The sequence below is a fragment of the Astatotilapia calliptera genome, chromosome 13 (assembly GCF_900246225.1).
Source record: "Astatotilapia calliptera chromosome 13, fAstCal1.2, whole genome shotgun sequence".
Lineage (NCBI taxonomy): Eukaryota > Metazoa > Chordata > Actinopteri > Cichliformes > Cichlidae > Astatotilapia > Astatotilapia calliptera.
The window spans coordinates 15,101,234-15,122,636 of NC_039314.1; the positions used below are offsets into that span (position 1 = coordinate 15,101,234).

Here is a 21,403-nt window from a genome sequence, read left to right on the forward strand (position 1 = left end):
CCTCCTGTTGACACTGATTATCCACGATAGCATTACGCAAGTAACACACTAACCATGACAGTTTGTTAATCACACATCAAGCTGTACACACTGCAGGTACCTGGCACTCTTACAAATCCTCCATGGGTGTGTTTGTGTGAGCGTACGACACGGCTGTCCTATTTATGGGCGTCTTGTTTTGCTGTTAGTTATGTGTTACAATAAATGCATTGTGTGAAAACTGGGTGTTGTCCTCTCAATCCCAGAAATGAAGGAAAAGGTCTTATGGATGATGGAGAAATCTGTTTGGGAGGGGAGGAGGGTAGTTCTGCACTGTGGCATTTCCGATTGAGTAAATTCAAAAGGTGCATCATGAATGTAAGGCCTGCAGCTCGTCAATACAAGCTCCAACATTGGACGTTGTCTTTTAATGCCTTTGCAGGACACAGGACGGACATTATGCAGTTGGTTTTGATCAACGGCACTCTCCTGCTGGCTCCGAACCAGTCCTCGGGCATCAACCTCACAGCAAAATTTTCCGTACCAGTCTGCGCTTGCTGCAGGAACTCAGGCCTGCTTCCAGTTACAAAGCAGATGCTTCACTGGCAATATTTGCAGGCTTACATAGTTCGCTCTCTCTCTCCTCTTACATATAAAAAAAAGCTTTGACAAGGATAGGATTTCTTTCATCTACCTTTGTATCTGCAAAATCAAAAATGAAGAAGTCTTTGAAGTAGAAAGTTTTATTCAAATTCATCATGACTGAAATGTGAAGGAACCCACTTCCCTTTTAATTCTTTGTGTTAGCTTAATAAAAGAATTGGATTTGCTGTGTGCACAAGCATGCAAACAGAGAACAAAACAATTACAGTGACAAAAAAAGCTTAACGATCCCTCATTAAGACATTAGGAATATTGTGAGGTTTATATATAATTTGGTGTATTTTCATTTCCCTTAGTAGGTTATAAATACTCACTTCTGTGGTGCTGGTACGGCTTCTGCATGCTTTTTGTTTGTCTACCGTGCTTCTATTTATTACATTTTGTGCAACACAGGCAAAGTGTGATCCTCCTTTTTGTTAGGCTTTTGTTTAACAAGTGGCACTTTGACACAAAACATCGACAGTAAATTCCAAAACATACAATGTACAAAATTACAAAATAAATATGCAGCTTCTTTGAGGGATAAAATAGGCGCACAAAACAACAAACTTGGCACTTTCGATTAATAGTAAAATGAGTTTTCTTTGTCCTTTACTTAAAGAGAAACAGTGTTGAAACAATTCATGCAGCAAGTGAGGGGAAAAAAAGGTTATTACATGAAACGGAGGGAAGGGCACTCTGCGCACACATAAACACACACGCAGCTGCTTTCTGAAGAAGAAATGCTGCTCGGTAAGACACGGGAGCCAACAATTTCCTTTCCAGTTGTTGCTGCTGGGGCAGAGACTCTTATGCTGTAGCCCTTATCCAGCCTCGCTTCAGGCGCCACTGTCCACTAACGACAGAAAATTTGATTTCAGTGCTCATTAAAGAATATCTTTGCAGCCAGTTTTGCCATCTGACACTGGTTGAGAGATGGTATCCTCGGGAATGAAATTAAGTGGGCTTCAAACTGACCTGCGCTCATCACACCTACAAACGAGAGAGAAGGCAAAAAACATTCAGCGTTTCCACTGCAGCGAATAAAACTGCAAATCACATCAAACCCCTGTAGTTGTGTTCACCTGGTGTTGTGCTTTGAATCGAGGTCAAATGGTTTTAATGAAGGCTTTTAATGTGTGAAGTGTTCAAGCTAAGCTGACTGGAAAGCCGAGCTCAAGCCACAGCTACGCTGGCGTCCTGACATCACAGCCGTGTTAGGTTCAATCCCACGTACGACTTTACATGTTCGTCACTCGTGTTTATCATGATGTTGTTTACACTCGAGTTATTTTTGCTTTTCTACTCTTGACGTACAGCAATTAAATGGAAAACCACACCCCATGCCCGCGGGTATGAGAAAAATAATTAGAAACCTGAGAGTGTTACATAATGTAAATTTCCGGGGAGACTTCTCACTCAGTTTCTCCATCCTCGTCATAAGTAGACTGTTTAATTAATACTGTGCTCAGGCATGGGAGCTGAAGATGCAGCAAGAGAAGATGGATTAGGAAAATAAAAAGGACTAAGAGTGAGACTGAGCAACATAATGGCCAAATCAGCCTAAACATTAATCATTGATGCAAGAGAAATTTGTTTTAATTTCCTGCATGGCTGGGTTATTCCCATAAATGAATTATTCTGTCAGAGTGTAATTTGTTCGAGATAAGACAATGCAGCTGTGAATGAGTTTACAGCATATGTTTTCAATCGGAAATCTGTGAGTTTACATTCCTGCACAAATTATTAATAACCAAGCTGATCTAATTGATACGCTGTTAGAGCATACAGGTGGGTAGAAACTGTGTGTCCACTACTGTGCAAAAGTCCTGAGCCAGACCTCATTTCTTTAAACTTTGCTAGGGAAATGGGTGCAGCGGTTTATTGAAACATTCAAAAATCCATGAAAATGAAGTATATAGGGCAAAAACAGAGTTTGCACAATGAGTGAGCTTGAAGGTCAATATTTGGTGTTACCACCATGATTCTCAGACAAGCCTGAACTATCTTAGCCAAACTTTCCTGTAATTTTCTTAAGTTGTCTTCAAGAATAGTTTTCCAGGTCTTTGGAAAAAAATTCAAACCTTTTTGTTGGATTTTGGGTCAAAATCTGATGGCACTTTTCTGCCTTCATAACTTGCCAACACCAGGGTTGAAATGCAACCCCAAGCCATGACATAGCCTCCACTCCACGGTGTTTTACAGATGGCTGTAGACACTGCCTCTGTTCTGACCTCCTCTATACATATTGACAATGATCTGAACCAAAGATTTTAAATCTGTTGGTACTGATTTCCAGTCCAGATCTTGCGTACTTTGGTATACCTCAGCCTCACTGTGCCCCTTCCTGGCACACATTGCACACCAAGCTTTTGGCTAATAGCTCTTTGGGAATTACCTTGCTGGTGTAAAATTACTATTTACACCTGTCAGCTGTGTGTTTTGGCATTTTTCATAGATTCAAGTAAAGAAATGGAGACAAATGTGTTTTTACTAAGTTATCTGTTATGTGTAGACAACAGTGACCTATAAATGATAAAGAGACACCAAATTCAAGGGACGAACCAAACATAAAAGCATTCCTTTGAAAATGTATAAGGACTGGACTGAAAGAGTGAAAAAAGCAGCCAATGCCCAAAGAAAAACTTTGAAGACCTTCATAACTATTCCTCAAAAACCACTTATAAACAATTACAACAAAGTCTGGCTCCTTGAAAACAAAATATAAAGAATGAGGGGTGTTTATCTCTCTGGTCCATAGCCTTAAGTACCTGTTTGGCTAACAGCCTGTGTAGAAGATGTATCAGTGCAATATAAAGACGATTAACCTTGGAACGCTCTTGGCGAACTCTGTTTCCCGCAGTCTGTCATTCTGTGTGACGGTCTCATGCAGGGTGTCACTCAGCGGTGGATTCAGGCTCAGTCAGTGTTTTTCTCCTGACCCACTGTGTCAGAGAAGGTCCAGCAGACACAGCTGAGGTCTGCACAGTTGCAACTCATCACACTGACAAGGGGGGGAAAGAAAAAAAAACTTCCTCTGGCTGGCTGGTTGCAGAGTTAATAACAATGACTTTAAAATTACTAGCATTTAAAGTGCACTAAAATAATTATAATACTGTCACATATTATCTTGGGATGTCCATCAGTACTTGGTGAAATAATCACTATTTAATACATTTTCATCTAAGGGTTTAATAAGTTTAATCCCTCATGAATTTTGCATGTAATGTGGACTCTAATGGCTACTTGAAGGAATTAGTAGATATTAATTAAACTGGAGTATTAAAGGCTAACACACTGCTTCATGTTTTAACCATTTATGATGCATTAACAGCATCACCTGGATTATCAACAAATTAACACAAATAAATTTTTCTGCAATTTAAACAATACATATAAATGATTAATATGATAATTATCTACTAAAAGTGGTGCATTACGTGTTTAGTAATTATATAAATCAGTAAATAAAGAAATACTTAGTTAAGCAGGGTTAATATTAAATAATGATTAGTTCACCAATTGATGGCTGGTGTAAATGTTATGTGCCATCCAGTCCTATATTACTGTAAAATATTGTGTTGGTTATTGCAATTAGTTAAAAGCAAAAACATTGCGCACCACGTTCCCTCCCCTCTCTCCCTTCATGTTTTTAAAAATGCATAGGCCATCTGTGCTCAAACGAACTCTGGCTAGCTGCCCTCCGGTCTGAATCGACTCTTCACATGTATTCATATTCCAGTGTGGCTCAATTTGACTTGTTGGTGGAGCCTGTGCATCCCGCTTTGTGCTCTGTGGATCAGAGGGCTCAGACATGACACTCAGATCAGACTGGGGACTGACTGCACTTGTTCTTATGGGCAGTTTTGAGGTGAGGTAGATTGCTCTTTTTTGTTGTTTCATGCTCGGCCCCTTCACTGGAATTTATCTTCTCATTTGTCGCGCATTGGGAAATTGGGGAATTCAGTTTGACAAGCAGTTCAAAAATAGGAATGTCTCATTTCTGACCCTTTCACTGCTTTAGACCACAACAATAATGAGTCACGTGACAGGCACCAGCTAAGAACACTTAGCAGTACGCCCATTATAGGGGAAGCTACATCTGTCTACACAGAGCTCTCATCCGGCCTGGGCAGCAGCTGAGTGTGTTTCCTCTTCTCTAAGATCTTGTTGAGCTCCTCAGCAAAGGAATAACCAGGTGGTGACATATTTTCAGAGTCGCTCTGTCTCAGGAGCACATAGCTGTTCCCATGTATCCTCCTCAGGACACTAGGCAGTGTTGCCGACAGCCCGTTGGAAAAGTCACACCCCGGCGAGGTAAGTTGAGGTGTGGGGGGGAGAGGCGGTGCTGGGGGAGGAGGTTCATTACTGGGTGAAGTGTGACCCTCGCCAGGGACAATCTGTAGTAAGCCTCCGTCCTGGATGTTGCCGTTATGCATATTTGAACCTCCGTTACAAATGCCGTTGCCATTACAGTGACTCGAGATGGTCTTCAGCTCCATGGTGGTGGAGTTTCTGTGCTGTTTCCTGTTCCTGTGGTGCTTCTTACCACTCTGGTGGGCCGCAGCCGCAGCCCGTATTGAGTACTTTCCTCTTTGGCCTACTCGCAAACAGAAGCCCACATAGATAAGAACCACTGTGAGAACCACGCACAGGCCTCCGAGGATAGTGATGAGGGAGAGGTAGATGGCCTTCATGTTCCTGGGGGAAAGCAGATCTGAGTGTGGGAGAAGAGGGCTCAGCAGTGGTGGCTTGCCCCTCTCTGTCTGGGGATGCTCACTGGGGCCTCTGACGGTGGTAGAGCTATGAGTTGGATCAACAGGCGGTAGAGGGTGCAGGTCCAACTGGATGGTGACATTGTAGGTAACTATTGCAACCTTTACACTGTTTTCAACGCCGTAGCAGGTGTACAAGCCACTTTGGTCCTGCCGGGCATTGATGATCAGCAGGCCATCTGTGCCGGTTCTAAAACCAGAGTTGAGGTCGTACCCCTGCACCTGTCTGCCGTCCAGCATCCAGAGGGGCGTCGCCAGATTGGAGCTGAGCTCGCACTGCAGCAGCACGTCATCACCGACCCGCACCGAGCGGTTCCGGTGAACAACATCTGAAAAACACAAGCAAGCCCACATGTGCTGAAACACAGATTTCATAAGAAAACCCACAAATCAGCCACAGACACGTTTTATATATATGTTCATTGTTTTACATCTACTGCATTTATCAAAGGCCATCCAAAGTTATTGAGGCATGAACTCCAATTACAAATCTTTTAATTCCTGCCCTCACATTACCTTACAATGAGCGAGGGAGTGAGGGGGGTAGAAGAAGCTACACTTTATCAGATTGAAATTGAGGAGTGAGAGAAGGACTTCGCCTGCCTTGAATATCAAACAGATTTCTCTCCAGAGATGGCAAAAATGTGATTAAAGAAGGGAGGAGAGGATTTTGCCAACACAGTGCGCATAATCAACTTTCAAAGAGGCCTTCATGCCATCTGATGACAACTATGCATCTTTCGAGTCCTTCCATGCGTTCTCTATTTTTAATCTCCCTTTTAAGCGTTACGTTTTTTTTTTCTTTTTCTTTTTTTTTGGAACAGCAGCACTGAGGAGCAGATGAGATTTCTGCGTACCGCCTTGCGTGTTCTCACATCCCTTGGTGCCATGCTGGATATCCTGGATTAATGTGGATCTGTGAAGAGAGATAAATCATAACAATAGGTACATCAGTACAAGGAATAAACAGGCACCTTAACATAAGAATGTCAGCTATTTATTGCTTCGATATCTGCTTTCTAGAGAGGAAGCGTATCTTTCCTGAATAATCAGGACACCTAAAGTACACAGGCTATGCTATGTTTACAATCACAACCATCTGCTGTCTGCCAGCACTGAATTACACAACAGCGTGACAGTGTGACAGGGCACGCTGATACTTTAACTTTACTCAAATCAAACGTACAAAAGGGCACTTTAATCACCTGATCTAACCACACACACACAACCTTTCAAACTGACCTGTCTGCTTGCATCATGACGTCCACACACTCTGCTCCGTTCCAGGCACAGTGCGGGTCCCTGGCAAAGATGCAATCATAGCAGGAAGTGTATCTACCACAGCTAGAGAGTGGCAGCTGAACCACGCCTGATGGAGAGCCCACGTACACACTCCACTGAGGGAGAAACAAGAGTCATATATTGTATAGGACACATAGGACACAGATGACTTTGTTTAAAGCAGAAATTGGATCTAATAAATGTGGCTGTCTGTGCATCGGTCACTACCTGTTTGTCAGATATCAGTAGATTGTTAACAGGCTGTGGCTCTTCAAACAGCTGAAGCTCCTCAATAATGTGCAGCTGACCTTTGATGTCTACAGCTTTGTGTAACCAGCCTTCATCTGGGTGACACAAAGGGGAATCATTAGAAATAAAGCACTATACATAACACAAAACACACTGTAATACAAGCTGAATGAAACGTGCATGCCTATCAGACACTGGGTTATAGGTTGAATTATTATTTATCCATTGATTAATATGTATTTCACCATTTGGTATTGCAAACACTGAAGATTGTTCTTTCCTTTTACATACATTAATAAGTGCTAGACTACGGGTAAATAAAATCATTTTGGACAAAAATATTTGGTCACACAGGCTCTTAATCTTTGAATTCAAGTGTTTTGAGTCCCATTGCTGCAGGTATTAAAAATTAAGCAGCTAGCCATGCAGTCTGTCTTTACAATCAGTGTGTGAAATGTATTTACCCCTAGATATTCCATGATCAGCTATAAGTAGTTATTACAAAGTGGAGTAATTTAGAAACCAAAGCAACTCAGCGAAGAAATGGAAGACCATGTAAAGCTACAGAGCTGGTTCGCTCAGTGTGGCCATGCACAGCTGGTGACAGTTGTCAGTGCTCTGCTGAATCAAGAGCATCAGCATTCAAAACATCTTCTGGCATTAACATCAGCATAAAAATTATGTGCTGTAATACGGTTTTTAATGTCTAAAAGGCTAAAAAAAAATAAAAATGAACAGATAAAATTAATTTGCTGTAGTGTGCTAGCATTGTGCTAGGGAGAGGCAGGAGAAGGACTTTTGACCACGTCAGAATGTTTCGCAAACTGAAACAATGTAGTTACATGCAAGTAGAATTGCAACATCAAGTTGGCAGTGGACCAGGATGACACAAGACTGTGTTCAAGAATCACTGCTCAACCTTAAAGCCGCTGAGTACAGATCTAAGTGCTTTTTTTTCCCCTTCCACTCAAATGTTGCTTATATTTCCCATATGAGCTGCTTGCTCAGTGCTTGAAAAGCCACTGACAGGATGACTTGTTATTTTTGCTTGTTTCTTGTGAAACAGATGAAAAGCTGGTTGAACAAGAACTACAGGAAGTCTAAAATTATATGTAGGTGGACTGGTTCCAGTGACAGCAAGGGTCTTGAACCTCCCTGTAAGCCACAAGGACCTCATCACCTCTGGAACAAGGCAAGCTTTGTGTTTTCAGCTTTTACACCAAGCTAAGCTTAAGTTATCACACATTTAGAAACAACAACAATTCAGAAAAAACAATTATTAACTGGCTGCAAAGTTAATACCTGATCTGAATTTATACACACCTGTGCCCATGTACAATACATGGTAAGTTTTTCCATCTAATCCCTGGGCCGTGTGCACACCCATGTGTGTGTAGTCTGTGGTCCTCCTAAACAAAAGGGGGCGTCGGTCCTTAGGCTCGACCTGCTTGGACATCAGAGGATGCCTCCTGACAAAATTCAGAACATCATCAGGCAGGGAAGTGGAGAAGTTCATGTTCCTGGCCCTCAGAGCATCAGTTATACACTGCAGGAAAATAAGAGACAGACAAAGAGCACAACAAGAGAAGAGATGATGAGCAAGTAGGAAGGCATGATGTGGGCTGTAGGGAACAGCGGTATTTTTGACTTATTTGTAATAGAGGCCAACACTGGAAGGCAGAGAGGGTGTCAGAGAGCTTAGCGATGGTTTAGTGGGAAAATCGGGATCAAGACGAAAATGTGAGAATGTGAAACACTGTGTCTGGGGAAAATTTGACTTTTTTACTTTGACTACAATGAGCCTGCATGGGTTCAGCAGCTGGCTTGTGCTGACATGCGGGTGAATCAGCTTCCTCTGTACCTGACTAAGGGAACGACTTTCCTCCTCTCTTTGTTCCTTTCAAATCATTTCAGCCAACTCTTCTAAGAGGCTTTCACGCTCCCAAGTTAAAACGCTTGACCGTTTCTCCTTTCCATTTAATAGCAAAGTTAAAATTAAGTCCCACAAAGTGTTGAAGTGACACTGCAGTGGATGATGTCTGCTCCTGCTAACGATGACACGGCCCTGGCTGCTGCACTAAGCCATTGTCACCCAAGCTGCGAGCTTCAGTTAATCGCCATGGAAATGGTTTTCAGTGACATAAGCTGGTTGTGTTTTGAGCTTCATCCTTGAGGCCGCCACTCATTTTCTCAATTATTTTCCCTTCATCTATTCCTGTCCTCTCTTTATGAATCTTCGCTTTGCATCGGTTTCATCTGCTCTCTCTTAGGGAGACGTTATTTGTGTGCTGCATAGTATGTTTAAGGGATTCATTGGCCAGTGTGTGCATTTACCGTTCCAGGTCGCGGGTCAGGGATCTTTCCAGTGTATTCCTTCCACTTAGAACCAGAGTCCTGGTTCTCCATGTAAGGTCCTTGAAAGGCTTCTTGGACTTCAGACAGAGTGAACCGACACACTGCAGACGCCTTCACGTTTTTCCTAAAGACATCAACTCACACAATGAGAAAGACCAGAGCGCGAGCCGCGAACAATAACAGCAGTAAACCCAGGGTTTCCATAGTGACAGCAGTAGAAGTACAGTAGATCAGTGAGTCACCTCGATGAAATGATAGAAAAAGATAAATGGGATGAAAGCGTGGGGCAGGGAGGGAGGGGGAGACGAACGCTGAAAGAGATGGTATGAAGCTGATTAAAAGTTATATCTGTCTGGGACGAATAAAAGAGAAGGAGGAGAGAAGTAAGTGGTTTTAGAGAAGTGTAGTCGGACCTGAGGTAAGAGAAAGGAGAGCCGGTGAGGAGCAGTATCCCAACCATGTGCAGTATTACAAATAGATTTAGTGTCACTTGTTAAATTTTGAGTACAACTCTTCCCTTAAACTGCTGTTAAACTTCTGCAATCAGCTTCTTTTCACACCGCCTGGATAAAGAAATTCCTTCTGTCTTTCATCCTGTCCCTTCACGTCGTCTTTGATTGTCTCAGCGCATCGATTGCTGCCTTTCATCTCCATCTCACTCATTTGCATTTGCATCCTCAAAGACCCTGTCGATCAGCCATCTTGGCAACATACAAATTCGCACTCACCACTCAGGGCCAAAGATGCCGTAGAAAAGCATGTCCTGCGGCGTTTGGCCAGGCAGAGCGAACACGCTGCGCAGCATGTTGAAGTGGAAATCATACTCGGGAAGAGAACAAGTCAACCGAGTCTTGAGGAAGGACGTCCACCGTTTCTGGAGAGTTAAATGGCCTCCGCGGTCTTCCTGTAGGATGACAGGTGAGGAGGGAGGAGAAAAACAAGAGGGTGGAGGAGGGAGAACGGGGGGGGGGGGGGGGGTTGATGTGAGATAAAAGAAAAATAGACTGAACACCACTCAAGGTGGCACACGAAAGGATATGAAGCTCCTGATGAGCACAACAGATGGTAAGGGAAAGCAATAACGATATATTCAATAAGGTTGTAGCTTCCCATAGGTAAGACTAATTTACAGATTTGTGTGTATGCGTGTGTGTTTATCCTCAGCAGGTTGAAAGCACTCACAGTGGAGTGAGCTTCTAATTGGATGTGACAGCCACGCGTACACAGAGACATCTCAACACCCATTCATTATATAAAAAGCTTCACTCGAGGCTGCGGGTCTTTTGGAAAATCCAAAAAATGGCACCATTTGGCTTTTTGATTTTAACCTTAAAATGTATTCAGCCTGGGGCAAATTGCTAGCGTCACACATGTAGCCACAAGGCACTGCTATTAGGATGAATACTTTGCCCTGCTTTCAAGGAGAGAACTTGCGAGCTGACTCAATTTTAAGGCGCCAAAGGAGAAAACAAGGTTAGAACAGTACAGCTGGCTCATGTCATTCTTGATACTTTACCAGGCAGCAGGAAATCTAAAACTTTATCGATACAGGCAGCAGACGATGCTAAATAGTCTTACCTGTAGCCATCCACCCGTCTCACTATGACTTACACTGCCTCTCTAACCAATTCATCAGCTACACAGTCTGCTCTTCTAATTACACTGAGGCCTTGTTCCAAATGTATTCTTTATCCAGCCCCTCATCTATTACAGCCCTCTCTTCTATCATAAGCTAAACCTTCACTCAAGTTGGCCTGACGCAATCTTTCACTCCCACATGAAAAATATCTCACGCATCTCTTTCAATCTGCACTCACCTTACAAACCCGAGCAACTCGTGCCACCCGGCTGTGGCTGTAGGTTGGTGTCTGTTGCTGGCTTATTTCAGTGAAGAAGAAATAGATCTTGTCGTCATCGCCAGTACTGCTGCCCACACTCTCCCTCACGAGAACCGAACCCACAAAGTCTGCCTCTGCAACGGGGGAAAAAGGAGATGCACTTATTGTAAATGTGACAAAAGTCTTTTGAACATTACACAACACTGAACACAACTCTGTTCTCAACTCCACCACGACGCCATGTTGTAGGCTCTGCTACTCTAGTCTCTTGGTGATTACTTCTTCTGGAGGCCACCCTAAACAACCTGTTGCTATGGATCCCTTGGCTTCGGCTCCCCACTTCCCCTGTGTGTCCAACCAGGTTATAACTACCCATTGATTCCCATTGATTATTGAAAGGAATAAGCACCATAAGACACTGCCTTACATCTGCCCTGATCGATAAGACACTATGTAACAGCTGTAATCCTGTCCTGGTCTCTGACCTGCATCTGGGATTATCTTGGTCCTGGCAGTTTTCACCTATGAACTCCAAACAATGTCAGAATAATCAAGTCAGGATATTGAACCAACATTGTTCTCATAGATATGCAGCACACAACAAGGAGACTGTATGAACTCTGCTATCACTACTGAAAACTAGTTAGGTAGGGCATGCAGGGGCCGGGACCAACAACACCCACACAACATACCTGCCCTACCTTCTCACATGGGCACAATTACAGCAAGTGAACAGCACATGGACTTTCTACTAGGAAGCTGGCAGGTTAAAATACCTTTTAATGTCAGATTAATTGAGTGTGGCATTTGTATTGAAGCAGGCAGCTCTGTGCAAGGAAATATCTAGAAAAGTTCCGGGCTGCAGTGCATGTGAGATCAGCTTAAAACCTTAAAGTCTTGCTAATTACTCTGTGCGGCTAATGTAGTGTCAAGTTAAATGCTAACAGGCACACAATGCCAACTAGTACTTATATAGTGCTTTTCTACTTTAACTATCATACATGCATAATCTGATAGACAAATCAGGGATAAACTGGAGTACGGTATCTTGTCCAAGACCACTGCAATGTTGAGCATCTGTCACAAAGTATTTTAATAAGAATTTTAATAAATTATCATAATGATTAATCCTGACAGGGACATGAAGGCTAACTTCATGATGATTGCTGAGATATTTGAGCCCGAACCAAAGTGTTCGATTTACAAACTTGGACTACAAACCTCAATCAGTAGCAGTCGTAACGTTAACCATTACATAACCAATCCACTGAAGCCGAAGGAGTATGTGAGTCACCAAGGATATTCCAGCAGAGAAGGTCACGTGGAGGTTTAACATGACGTTAGCTGGCTGTTTGCTCAGACCCCTGTCCACTTGCACCATCCTGCCACCCAAACGCACTAAAGGAGCTTTTATCCTGCAATGAACTCACCATTCAGCCAGCGTGTGGGAGCATCTTCTGTCTTCAGCGTGGGAGACGGAGAGTTTCGGCGGATATCTGGAAAGCTCCTAAACTCATACTGGGAAGCTGTGTATATCTGCTGGTCTGGAAGGAAAAAAAACAGTTTACCAGCTTATACAGCTGTTTATTGGAACTCAAGAAGAGACTGGTTTATTTTAACTGCCTTACCTATAATGAGGGCAGTGTAACCTGTTGTGGGGCCATAGGGGCATTTGTCTCTGCCTTCTTCAGGCTGAGATGAAATCACAAATCTCTCCACGTCCTGTATAGGAACAAAGATTTGAATATGGAAACTCCATGCACAAAGGTATCTTTTAATCACAGAAAACTTACAAACAAAACACTGGAAAATAACAGAAAGCACACGCTTTCTTTTTTAGTAAAGGTCACGGCTATAAAGCAAAAAATGCAATTTCTAAATATGCTGTATTTTCACTGCTGTAAAAAAAATGCATATATGTACATACTATGTATGCACAGAGGGGTCTGTAGGCATTAGTACCACACGTGTAGAGATGAGTTGAGTTGAACCTCTGGAGAAGGCGGATGTGATTAAAACACTCGGTCTGAAAGAAGAAGATGGAAAAAAACATATTGCAAAGAGCGAGCTAATATCAACACATAAAATAGACCCATATCCAAAAAAAACAAAACAATAAAGGGCTGAGGGTGGAAGAACGAGTGCTGTAAATGCCTACCTTATTGTCTTTTCCCTTGAGCCGGCACTGATGTTTTTGCTCCGGGGAGGCCTCCCAGTCAATCTATAACACACCAGATAACATACAGTAAGACAGAGATCCCCAAAAACGGATGGCTTTATATCACAAACCTACATAAACCCCTTTGGACTGTGCCACAGACATGACAGCAGATAAACTCTGATAACGTTACTTTTGCTTCGTCAGTGCATGCATTAAGAATGTTATCATCATCATCTGAATTTGTTGTGTACTTAGACAGCTGCGAGTTTGTTTGTTTTTTAACAATGAAAGTAAATTCTTACAGCAAGACAGAGGAGTGGCACGCACATGACTGCAGCCACTCCTTACAGCACAAACTTTTGCTGTATTAGGATAATTAGCAAACCAGTTTAATGCCAGGTTGTCACAAGCTAGAAAACAAAGTAGCATGGCAGCTAAAACATCAAAGAACTCCAAAGCACACTTTTGCTTGAATGAAATTTCAAGTGCCTTTTTTCTCATAACATGGTTGTGTTTAACTTGAAGAAAAAAACTTTTGAAACAACATACAAGCCCTCATCGAGGAGTCTTTTTCACTGGTGTTCCACCAGTAGGAACTTTCCACTTGTGGTTTCACACCAATGGCAAAATTCCATCTGAGGTGATAGTGGAATATTCCACCAGGGCCGCATAAAGGCCACAACATTCATCAATTTTATACATCAAAAACAACACACAATAGCATAGATCACAGACAATATAACACCTCAAACAAGGTTTATAAAACAGCAGTAAAGGTGAGTCATTTAAGCCAGGGTATTTAGTACCCTGTACACTGTAAAATATGGATTTTCTTGTTCAGCTAATTACACTATACCTCTGAAGTTAACAATAAATTTTAGGGATTGGCTCATTTTTTACAGCAGACACCCTTCCCAACGCAACCTTCCCATTTATCCAGGTTTGATACCTGCAGTGAGAGCACACTATTTTATGACTCCCACACACAAGGCTTAGTTTGTGTTTCTTCTTAGCTGCAAAGAGGGAACCTTTCACATGTTAACAAGCATGCTAACTCTTACACTGTCAAAATAAATGAACCTTCCAAAGACATTTATGTTGCTATAATTTTCTATAAATATGTAAGAAATGAATAAATAAACTGAAGAGGACATTGCTGAAAGTCAGCTGAAACATTATGTTTTGCACTGGTGTAGAGGTTGGCATAAAACTTCCCGAATTCGCCTCAGAAGCAAAATTCCCACCTTTCACAACTGGGACTAAACATAAAGACAGGTTTATGCAGGGTGTCACAACCCCTGCTAGATAAATATGGTCCAAATAGGAGTCGAAAATTACACGGAAAAGGTTTCATGTTGAGTCTGTTTACTCAACAAGAATTTATGTGTTTTGTGAAGGTATAACACACGGCGCTGAAGCTTGAATTTTACTGTTGACCTCACAGGAGTATTAGTAACAAGTAGCTGAAGAGGACGAGTCAAGTTTCCTGAACACTTTCAAAGTAAAGTCAACACCAGTGCAGAAAAATCTATTAAATCATGTTGCCTTGATATTTTGACTTTTTTCAATTTTTTTCCATAGCGTACCAGTCAGTCACCTCTTTGTGTGGAAAGAGCAATTCCAAAGTTGTAATGTAGATGAGTTCCTATGAAGGAAGTCCAAGTAGTGTCTAGCCACGGGCAATTACTACTGCCTGTGCATATTCGCATATTCGTGCTCCGCTAACCAACCCTGCAAATGTCCAACAGTGATGAATGAGGTTTTACATTTAATGAAATGATTAACAGTAAACTCCTTTTTAGATGCGCAAAAGACATATGGAGCAGGGTTTTCAGTTCTTACTGAAGACAGTCAACACTAATTACCTTATTCTAGAGCACACAGTGCTGAAAGTCGACACAAACTGAAGGCAATATTTAAGAGTGCTGATTTTAACTCTAGTGGTCCTGGTGGGGTAATGCTAAGAATATTTGATTGAATACAGGTCTCGGAGTTATGTTCGAAATTTCACAGAGGGCAGGAGATACGCTCGCTGCAGCTTCCCTGTCAGAAATACAAAACAGACTATGATGAAAATTTGATGCCTTCTTTATGAACAACAGCCGCCGTACCTGTGTGAAAGCGTATGTGCTTCCTACTGCTTTTAAATATTTCAAGACTGCTTAACATATGAACAAAATTGCATTATTTTGTGAAAGCAGCAAAGCAACGGGGTGCTCCATAGCTGAGCATGTAAAATTCTGAATAGCCATTTAACAAAGCTGTAGATATATTTTTTCACAGATGAATTAACTTCAGTCGTTAATGGTGCAAAAAATGGGGTTAGCAGAACGAAAATTACAAATTTGATGTTGATAATAAAAGGAAAATGTCTTACAGTCACCAACCCTACCGTTATATTAGCCCATGATATTAATTAGCATCTGAATTTGCTTCTTTGTCTAAAAAAGACCATTTGTTCGGGCTGTAATAGCAATTTATGTCTAACGAAAGATCCCAGAGTTGAGATTGATATTCACAATTTTGCATTTGGAACAGTTTTAAAGTCTGTGAGTGTAAAAAGCAGCGCAGAAATGATCTATAAGTTATGCTAATTACTGCATGAATTAGGAAACTATTTCTGTGTCAACATACACTAGTGGTATCGCCATAAATTCTGGATCTATTTAAAGTGAGATGATCCAGCAGCTGATTCTTCACCGTTTTCTATTTAATGTATTAATTTATGCAGCAAGATAGTCCTGTGAGTTATTGTGTTAAAAATAATACAAGTACACACACACACAGACACACACATACAGAACCAAAACTAGTGACAGAGGAATGTTTTTGCCTCAGACTGAAATATTGTTGCCTCAAAAGGTTCCTGCGATGTTGAATGCAAATGAGGCTGTGGCAGAGGTAAGGATGTGGCAGCTGAGGCACACAACATGCAGCAAGATGGAAAACAAACAAACAAACTCACAGTGAGAGCAGAGCTGGCTGAGATGTCAGAGGCATTGAGAGCGAATACGGCCCCACGGGCCCCGACGTACAGACGCTCACTGTCAGCCTCCAGCAACATGGTGCTGTAGTTGACTGCAGACGACTGGAAATGCCTGCAGCCTCGGAGACCTAGGAGAGTAGAGGAGAGAGGACGTTAATGATTGTGGCCTTCTGTAACTCCTTAACACTACTTTTTTTTTTCTAAATGTATAACGGCTCCTAATGACCTTAAAAACTCTTTAGAGACATTAATTGGTCAAACATACTCTTTATTATATGAACAGCAGTTTGGCACAAAGAATATGGATTTGGAATGGATTTGCCATCCATTGGAGGACTGGTAGGTTTAACCACCTTTTTTTCTGGGTGATATCAACCATAACCGTGTATGTATGCCTACATATTAATAATGGATTGGATTTATATAGCACTTTTCAAGGCACCCAAAGCGCTTTACAATGCCACTATTCATTCACTCACTGGTGGAGGCAAGCTACGGTTGTAGCCACAGCTGCCCTGGGGCAGACTGACAGAAGCGAGGCTGCCATATCGCGCCATCGGCCCCTCTGGCCAACACCAGTAGGCGGTAGGGTAAAGTGTCTTACCCAAGGACACAACGACCAGGACAGAGAGCCCGGGGATCGAACCGGCGACCTTCCGGTTACAGATACACTGGGGCAAAGTGGTAAGAAGACCTTCTTCTTTGATTTTTGAGAGAGTTCTTTGAAAAACGTTGATTTTTTTTTTTTTTAAAGTGAGGTAGAGACAACTGTTAAATTTCAATCTGCTGGTGTCGTGGCTGAAAAAAAAAAACTTCTTTGCAATCAGAATCGGCTTTATTAGCCAGGAATGTGCACAAATACAAGGAATTGGGCTACATGTTCTTCTTTGCCTTCTTCACAGACAGTACCAACATGTACAGCATAGTCCAGACTGCAAAGATGTTGGAATAAATTATGGAATAATTGAAGGATGGATAACTTGTTGCTATAGATACAGTATATAGATTTAAACTTGACAGTATATTGGTATATACAACCAACAAGACATGCATCAGGCTTTGGTTGTGTAGCAGGTATGGTGAATGTTTAAGCAGAGACAATATGCGAGTGATCTAGTGATCTAATGATCGAGTGATAGCCTGTGGAAAGAAATTCGTTTTGTGGTATATATCTTAGAGCTAGTGATCGTTAACTCTTTATCTATTCGGGAAGTTTTATGCCAAGCTGTGACTAAGAAAAACCACTAGAGCACACACAAACAGAATGACACTTAAAATAGCCGTGAACAGAAAACAAATTTTAAGAAAATACATCAAATACTTTCACTTTAATACCATGAATACTTCATAAGTCTTGCGGCAAACCAATGGATCAACAGACTACACAATCCTATCACCAGGTCTGCTAAAACAAATACCCCCAAAAATCTGGTGGTTCCAGTATTATCAATGTAAGAATTCGCAGGTTTTCTTGCACTCGTTGAATACTAAATTGTATCTTTACTCTGAGGTAGAAAAGGGTTTAAGGTGACGGTTGTGACTTTCATACACACAAACAGATGAGCTGTGATAGTCACCGCGTTACACTCAAATGATTTGTTAAACACTTTCCATCCTCAGGTTAAGCCCAGTTGTCCCAGATTTTATTTTGGTGTCATTAAAAGCATGAAGTTGAAAATTAGTCTTTCCTAAAGCAAAACAGATTTTTCTTGTCTGTTTTTCAGTCGTTGATGTTTTCTGATCAATTTTAAAGCATGAATGTTAGACAAATTATGATTACACATGGTCACAGTTTTCATAAACTACCACACAGACTTGTTCATGAAATACTTGAGGTATTCTTTTAATTTATTTGTTTGTTTGTTTATAAATGGGACCTCACTTTCTGAAGTATTTAAAGGAACAGTTCACCAGTTAGTTAGATCTTGACGAGGAGACGTTTTGCTCACGCTGCTGCATGGTGCAGTTGATCAGTAGTCTAACACCACTGTGAGTACCCTTGCACATGCCTACACTTCTTGGAAACAAAGAGCCCAAGTACATGACTACCATTGTGATGCACCTTTTTTATTTAACATCTAATTAAGATATCTGACGTGCCTGTGCAGGTTTTACAATCAGCACAATAATTAAGCCATATAAATGTAGAAGTGAGCCACTTTTTATGACTGCTATTGACTACGAGAGACAAATTTTAAATTGCCAGACTTCCTGGATCCTCAGCCAATTCACTTTCCCCTGAAGATTGCATGGTTAGCTCAAAGTAAGCCGTCATTAAGATTCCTATCAGCTGCTGCGAAACACAATCCACTCTGCTCACTTCAGCAGCAGCAAAAGTCAGATGCCATCCCAAGCTGGTGATCAGGCGCCTGCTTTTCTCTCCTATTCTCAGCAGGAGGAGAAAGGTTATCATCCGTACGGTCTTTTCAGAGTAACAACCTTTCCTATGTGATACTAGTACCTCATTGTGACTAAATACAATGAGTTATTGCAGAGACAGTGCCTACGTTTCAAGCGTGTAATCCCGGCATTAGGGCACACAATGAACTGTGTGTGTAAGCTTGTGCGACAGGCGTGCCAGGTAACTGGAAACAGAGCAGCAGAGGGAGGGTTTATCTGGGATTTATTACAATGAAATAACATCCCGAGTCACAGGTTAGCCTCGGCTTACAAGATCGGGTGAGAACAGGCACATTTGAGTTAGTCTACAGGGAAAGAAAAGGTGCGAACTCAGATACTGTTATTCACTCAGCAAACACTTGGAGGGATCTCAGCTGATTGTACAGCACGTTGTGTTCAGGGACGCCAGCATACTCTATGAACATCAAGGCGCTGGACTGTGACGTGGCAACGGAATTGCATACAAACTTACACCGAGTCTCAGGCGTGTTTATGGCTGAGAGAAGGCAAATAAAAATGTGTGCAACATTCCTAAATACGAGCGTCTAAGAGGAGGCAAATTCCCGAAATACCCAACAGGTTAACTCAGTGGGTGTAATAAAAGTGCATTTACATGTACTGCCAATTTATTAGTGTTTTCTGCACCATGGCCCTTCACTGTGGTGCCAGCTTTTAATCTTTCAGCTGCTCCAAACTGTCTGAGTGCCGAAAGACATCAAATTAATTATCTTTAAACACACCTGAATGATTTAACCTTGCTTAAGAGAAAAAAGGGAATGTTTAAGCCCAAGCATGAGAGACTGGGAGTCACTGTAGATGTATGTGTAACTTCTCTTGCCCCTTTTGTGGTTTCTGTAGCTTTGACTTTAGGTTGCCAGGGAACACAGCGATTAAAAGGATTAGAGGTAAGTTTGCATATCGAAGGCTTCCCATCTGTAGGAGGGACGCCGAAGAAAAAAAAAAAAAAGAGGTGGAGGCAATATAAAGAAATGGAAAAAGAGGGCAGTGAACCAGAAAAAGTACAAACTAATGAAGAAAAATCAGGCAAAAGAGCTTAAGTGTAAAGGCAGAGCGATGAGGAGAGGTGGGGGAAGAGGATAGAAGTGTGAGGGGGTGAGCTGTGTGGGAGGACCTGTGGGCTTGAGTGAGCTCAAACCGATGATTAAACTGATGATGAAAGTGAGATATAAACGTATCAAGAATTGTAAAAAGATGGGCATGGGATGAGTGTAAGCAGGTGACGTGCTTTGTGAAGTACAACTGTTTAGAAAAAGAAGAAGAGTGATACTGCTTTATGAGTATTTCTAGCAGAAGGAAATGTGGGCGCCATTCAAAGTGGAAACGTGAGAAAATTTCTTGCACACATCTGTGCGTCGACAAATAAAGTCCGGGATCAGACGGCACTGCACGCTTTGCCATACGTGAACTAAAGGAAAAAAATGCTCTATACCGTCAACTTGTGCAATACCACAACAGTTGTCATGGTTACGGTGCTTCTCAACTACCTATGGCGGTGTCGGGCGCCCTGGATGCTCCGCAGGGAGCCCAACGTACACCGTACACTCATCTGCTTCTGTCTCTGCAGCACCTCAGGCTACATGCCATCACTCATGAGGTAAGTAAATAATAATCACAGCCGGATAAAATAAATCCTCATGGTTAACAGAAGAAGCAGGTGTTAGAGGAAAGTGAGGGTATATTAAACTCTGTGTGCACACATTGAGGTATAGAGGAGCGAGTGGAGAGAAACAGAAAAGCATTGCTTCGGGAGATAATGAGGGATAAAATGCTATGAAAGAGAAGAAAGAAAACTAGATGGAGAAAGGGGCAGAGAAAGAAAAAGGGACAAGTGAGGAGTTTTTTTGTAAAAGTCTACTTTTAGAAAACAATCAGCAGCTTTCTAATAAAAAAAGATGACTGATGACTGCACGTAAAGAGCGAAATAAATACGGAGTTATGAGTCATCTTCAGCTATTTATCTACAGTTCAAACGTTTGTGCAATGCTTGGAAATCCAAGGATTTCTGCAGCAATTAGTCATTAAAATGTGGTCTGATTTACATCTCAGTCAGTGGTACATTTTCACATCTTTACAACGGGTGATCAGTTCAGGATGAATAACAAAAGTGAACCCCTGTGCCAAGGCAATATCTATGGAAGCTCGTTTCTGCCACTAAATAAAAACAAAAAACCTAGTATCCATAAATCAAAATTTCGAGTTATGTTCTCTAAATTTCGAGTTAGCTCTGCCAATCAAAAATCTACGTGAATGAAGTCGCTTTCTTGTTACCCGGAAGCATTTGGCGCAGAGGAACGCGCACTCAAAAACGGATCCCAACAAATTGGCGCTTTCGCGAGTACGTTTGCTGATAGTAACGCCATGTGATTCAGCTAAAAACACAGGGATTTCATCATTTGTGAAGCCACGCTGAAAACACTCAGCAATCTGTGCATTCACGACTGGATGTAATACCAGTAGCTTAGCTGTAGCATTTGTAGCTGAGGACTTCAGCTTCCGGGTAACAAGGAAATGACATCATTCACGTAGATTACTGATTGGCAGTGCTTACTCGAAATTTTGAGTTACTTTTCTCAAAATTTTGAGTTAAGAAATTGAAATTTCGAGTTAATATGCCGAAATTTAGAGAAAGTAACTCGAAATTTCGAGAAAATAACTTGAAATTTTGAGTTATGGATCCTTTTTTTTTTTTGTAGTGGCGGAAACAGGCTTCCATAAA

The 21,403-nt window shown here is 41.7% G+C and overlaps 1 protein-coding gene across 5 annotated transcripts in view; it reads right to left on the reverse strand.

The window, feature by feature from the left end:
• Positions 1-704: 704 nt before the first annotated feature.
• LOC113034746 (semaphorin-4G-like) overlaps positions 705-21,403 on the reverse strand; it is a 28,104-nt gene continuing 7,405 nt past the window's right edge. For 2 of the 5 annotated variants that reach the window (XR_003274229.1, XR_003274230.1), the window contains exons 3-16: positions 16,246-16,394; positions 13,278-13,340; positions 13,047-13,145; positions 12,748-12,841; positions 12,550-12,663; positions 11,099-11,253; positions 10,010-10,185; positions 9,261-9,405; positions 8,250-8,472; positions 6,906-7,021; positions 6,639-6,793; positions 6,254-6,312; positions 3,450-5,725; positions 705-1,614 (exon numbers count right to left, since the gene is read on the reverse strand). Coding sequence is in view for 1 of the 5 variants with exons in the window: in XM_026189724.1 (XP_026045509.1) it covers positions 4,728-5,725; positions 6,254-6,312; positions 6,639-6,793; positions 6,906-7,021; positions 8,250-8,472; positions 9,261-9,405; positions 10,010-10,185; positions 11,099-11,253; positions 12,550-12,663; positions 12,748-12,841; positions 13,047-13,145; positions 13,278-13,340; positions 16,246-16,394 (2,546 nt within the window). In the remaining 4 variants the exon portion in view is untranslated. Of the gene's footprint in view, positions 5,726-6,253; positions 6,313-6,638; positions 6,794-6,905; positions 7,022-8,249; positions 8,473-9,260; positions 9,406-10,009; positions 10,186-11,098; positions 11,254-12,549; positions 12,664-12,747; positions 12,842-13,046; positions 13,146-13,277; positions 13,341-16,245; positions 16,395-21,403 lie in introns of all 5 variants that reach the window. The other 3 variants (XR_003274232.1, XR_003274231.1, XM_026189724.1) reach the window with 3 other exon arrangements.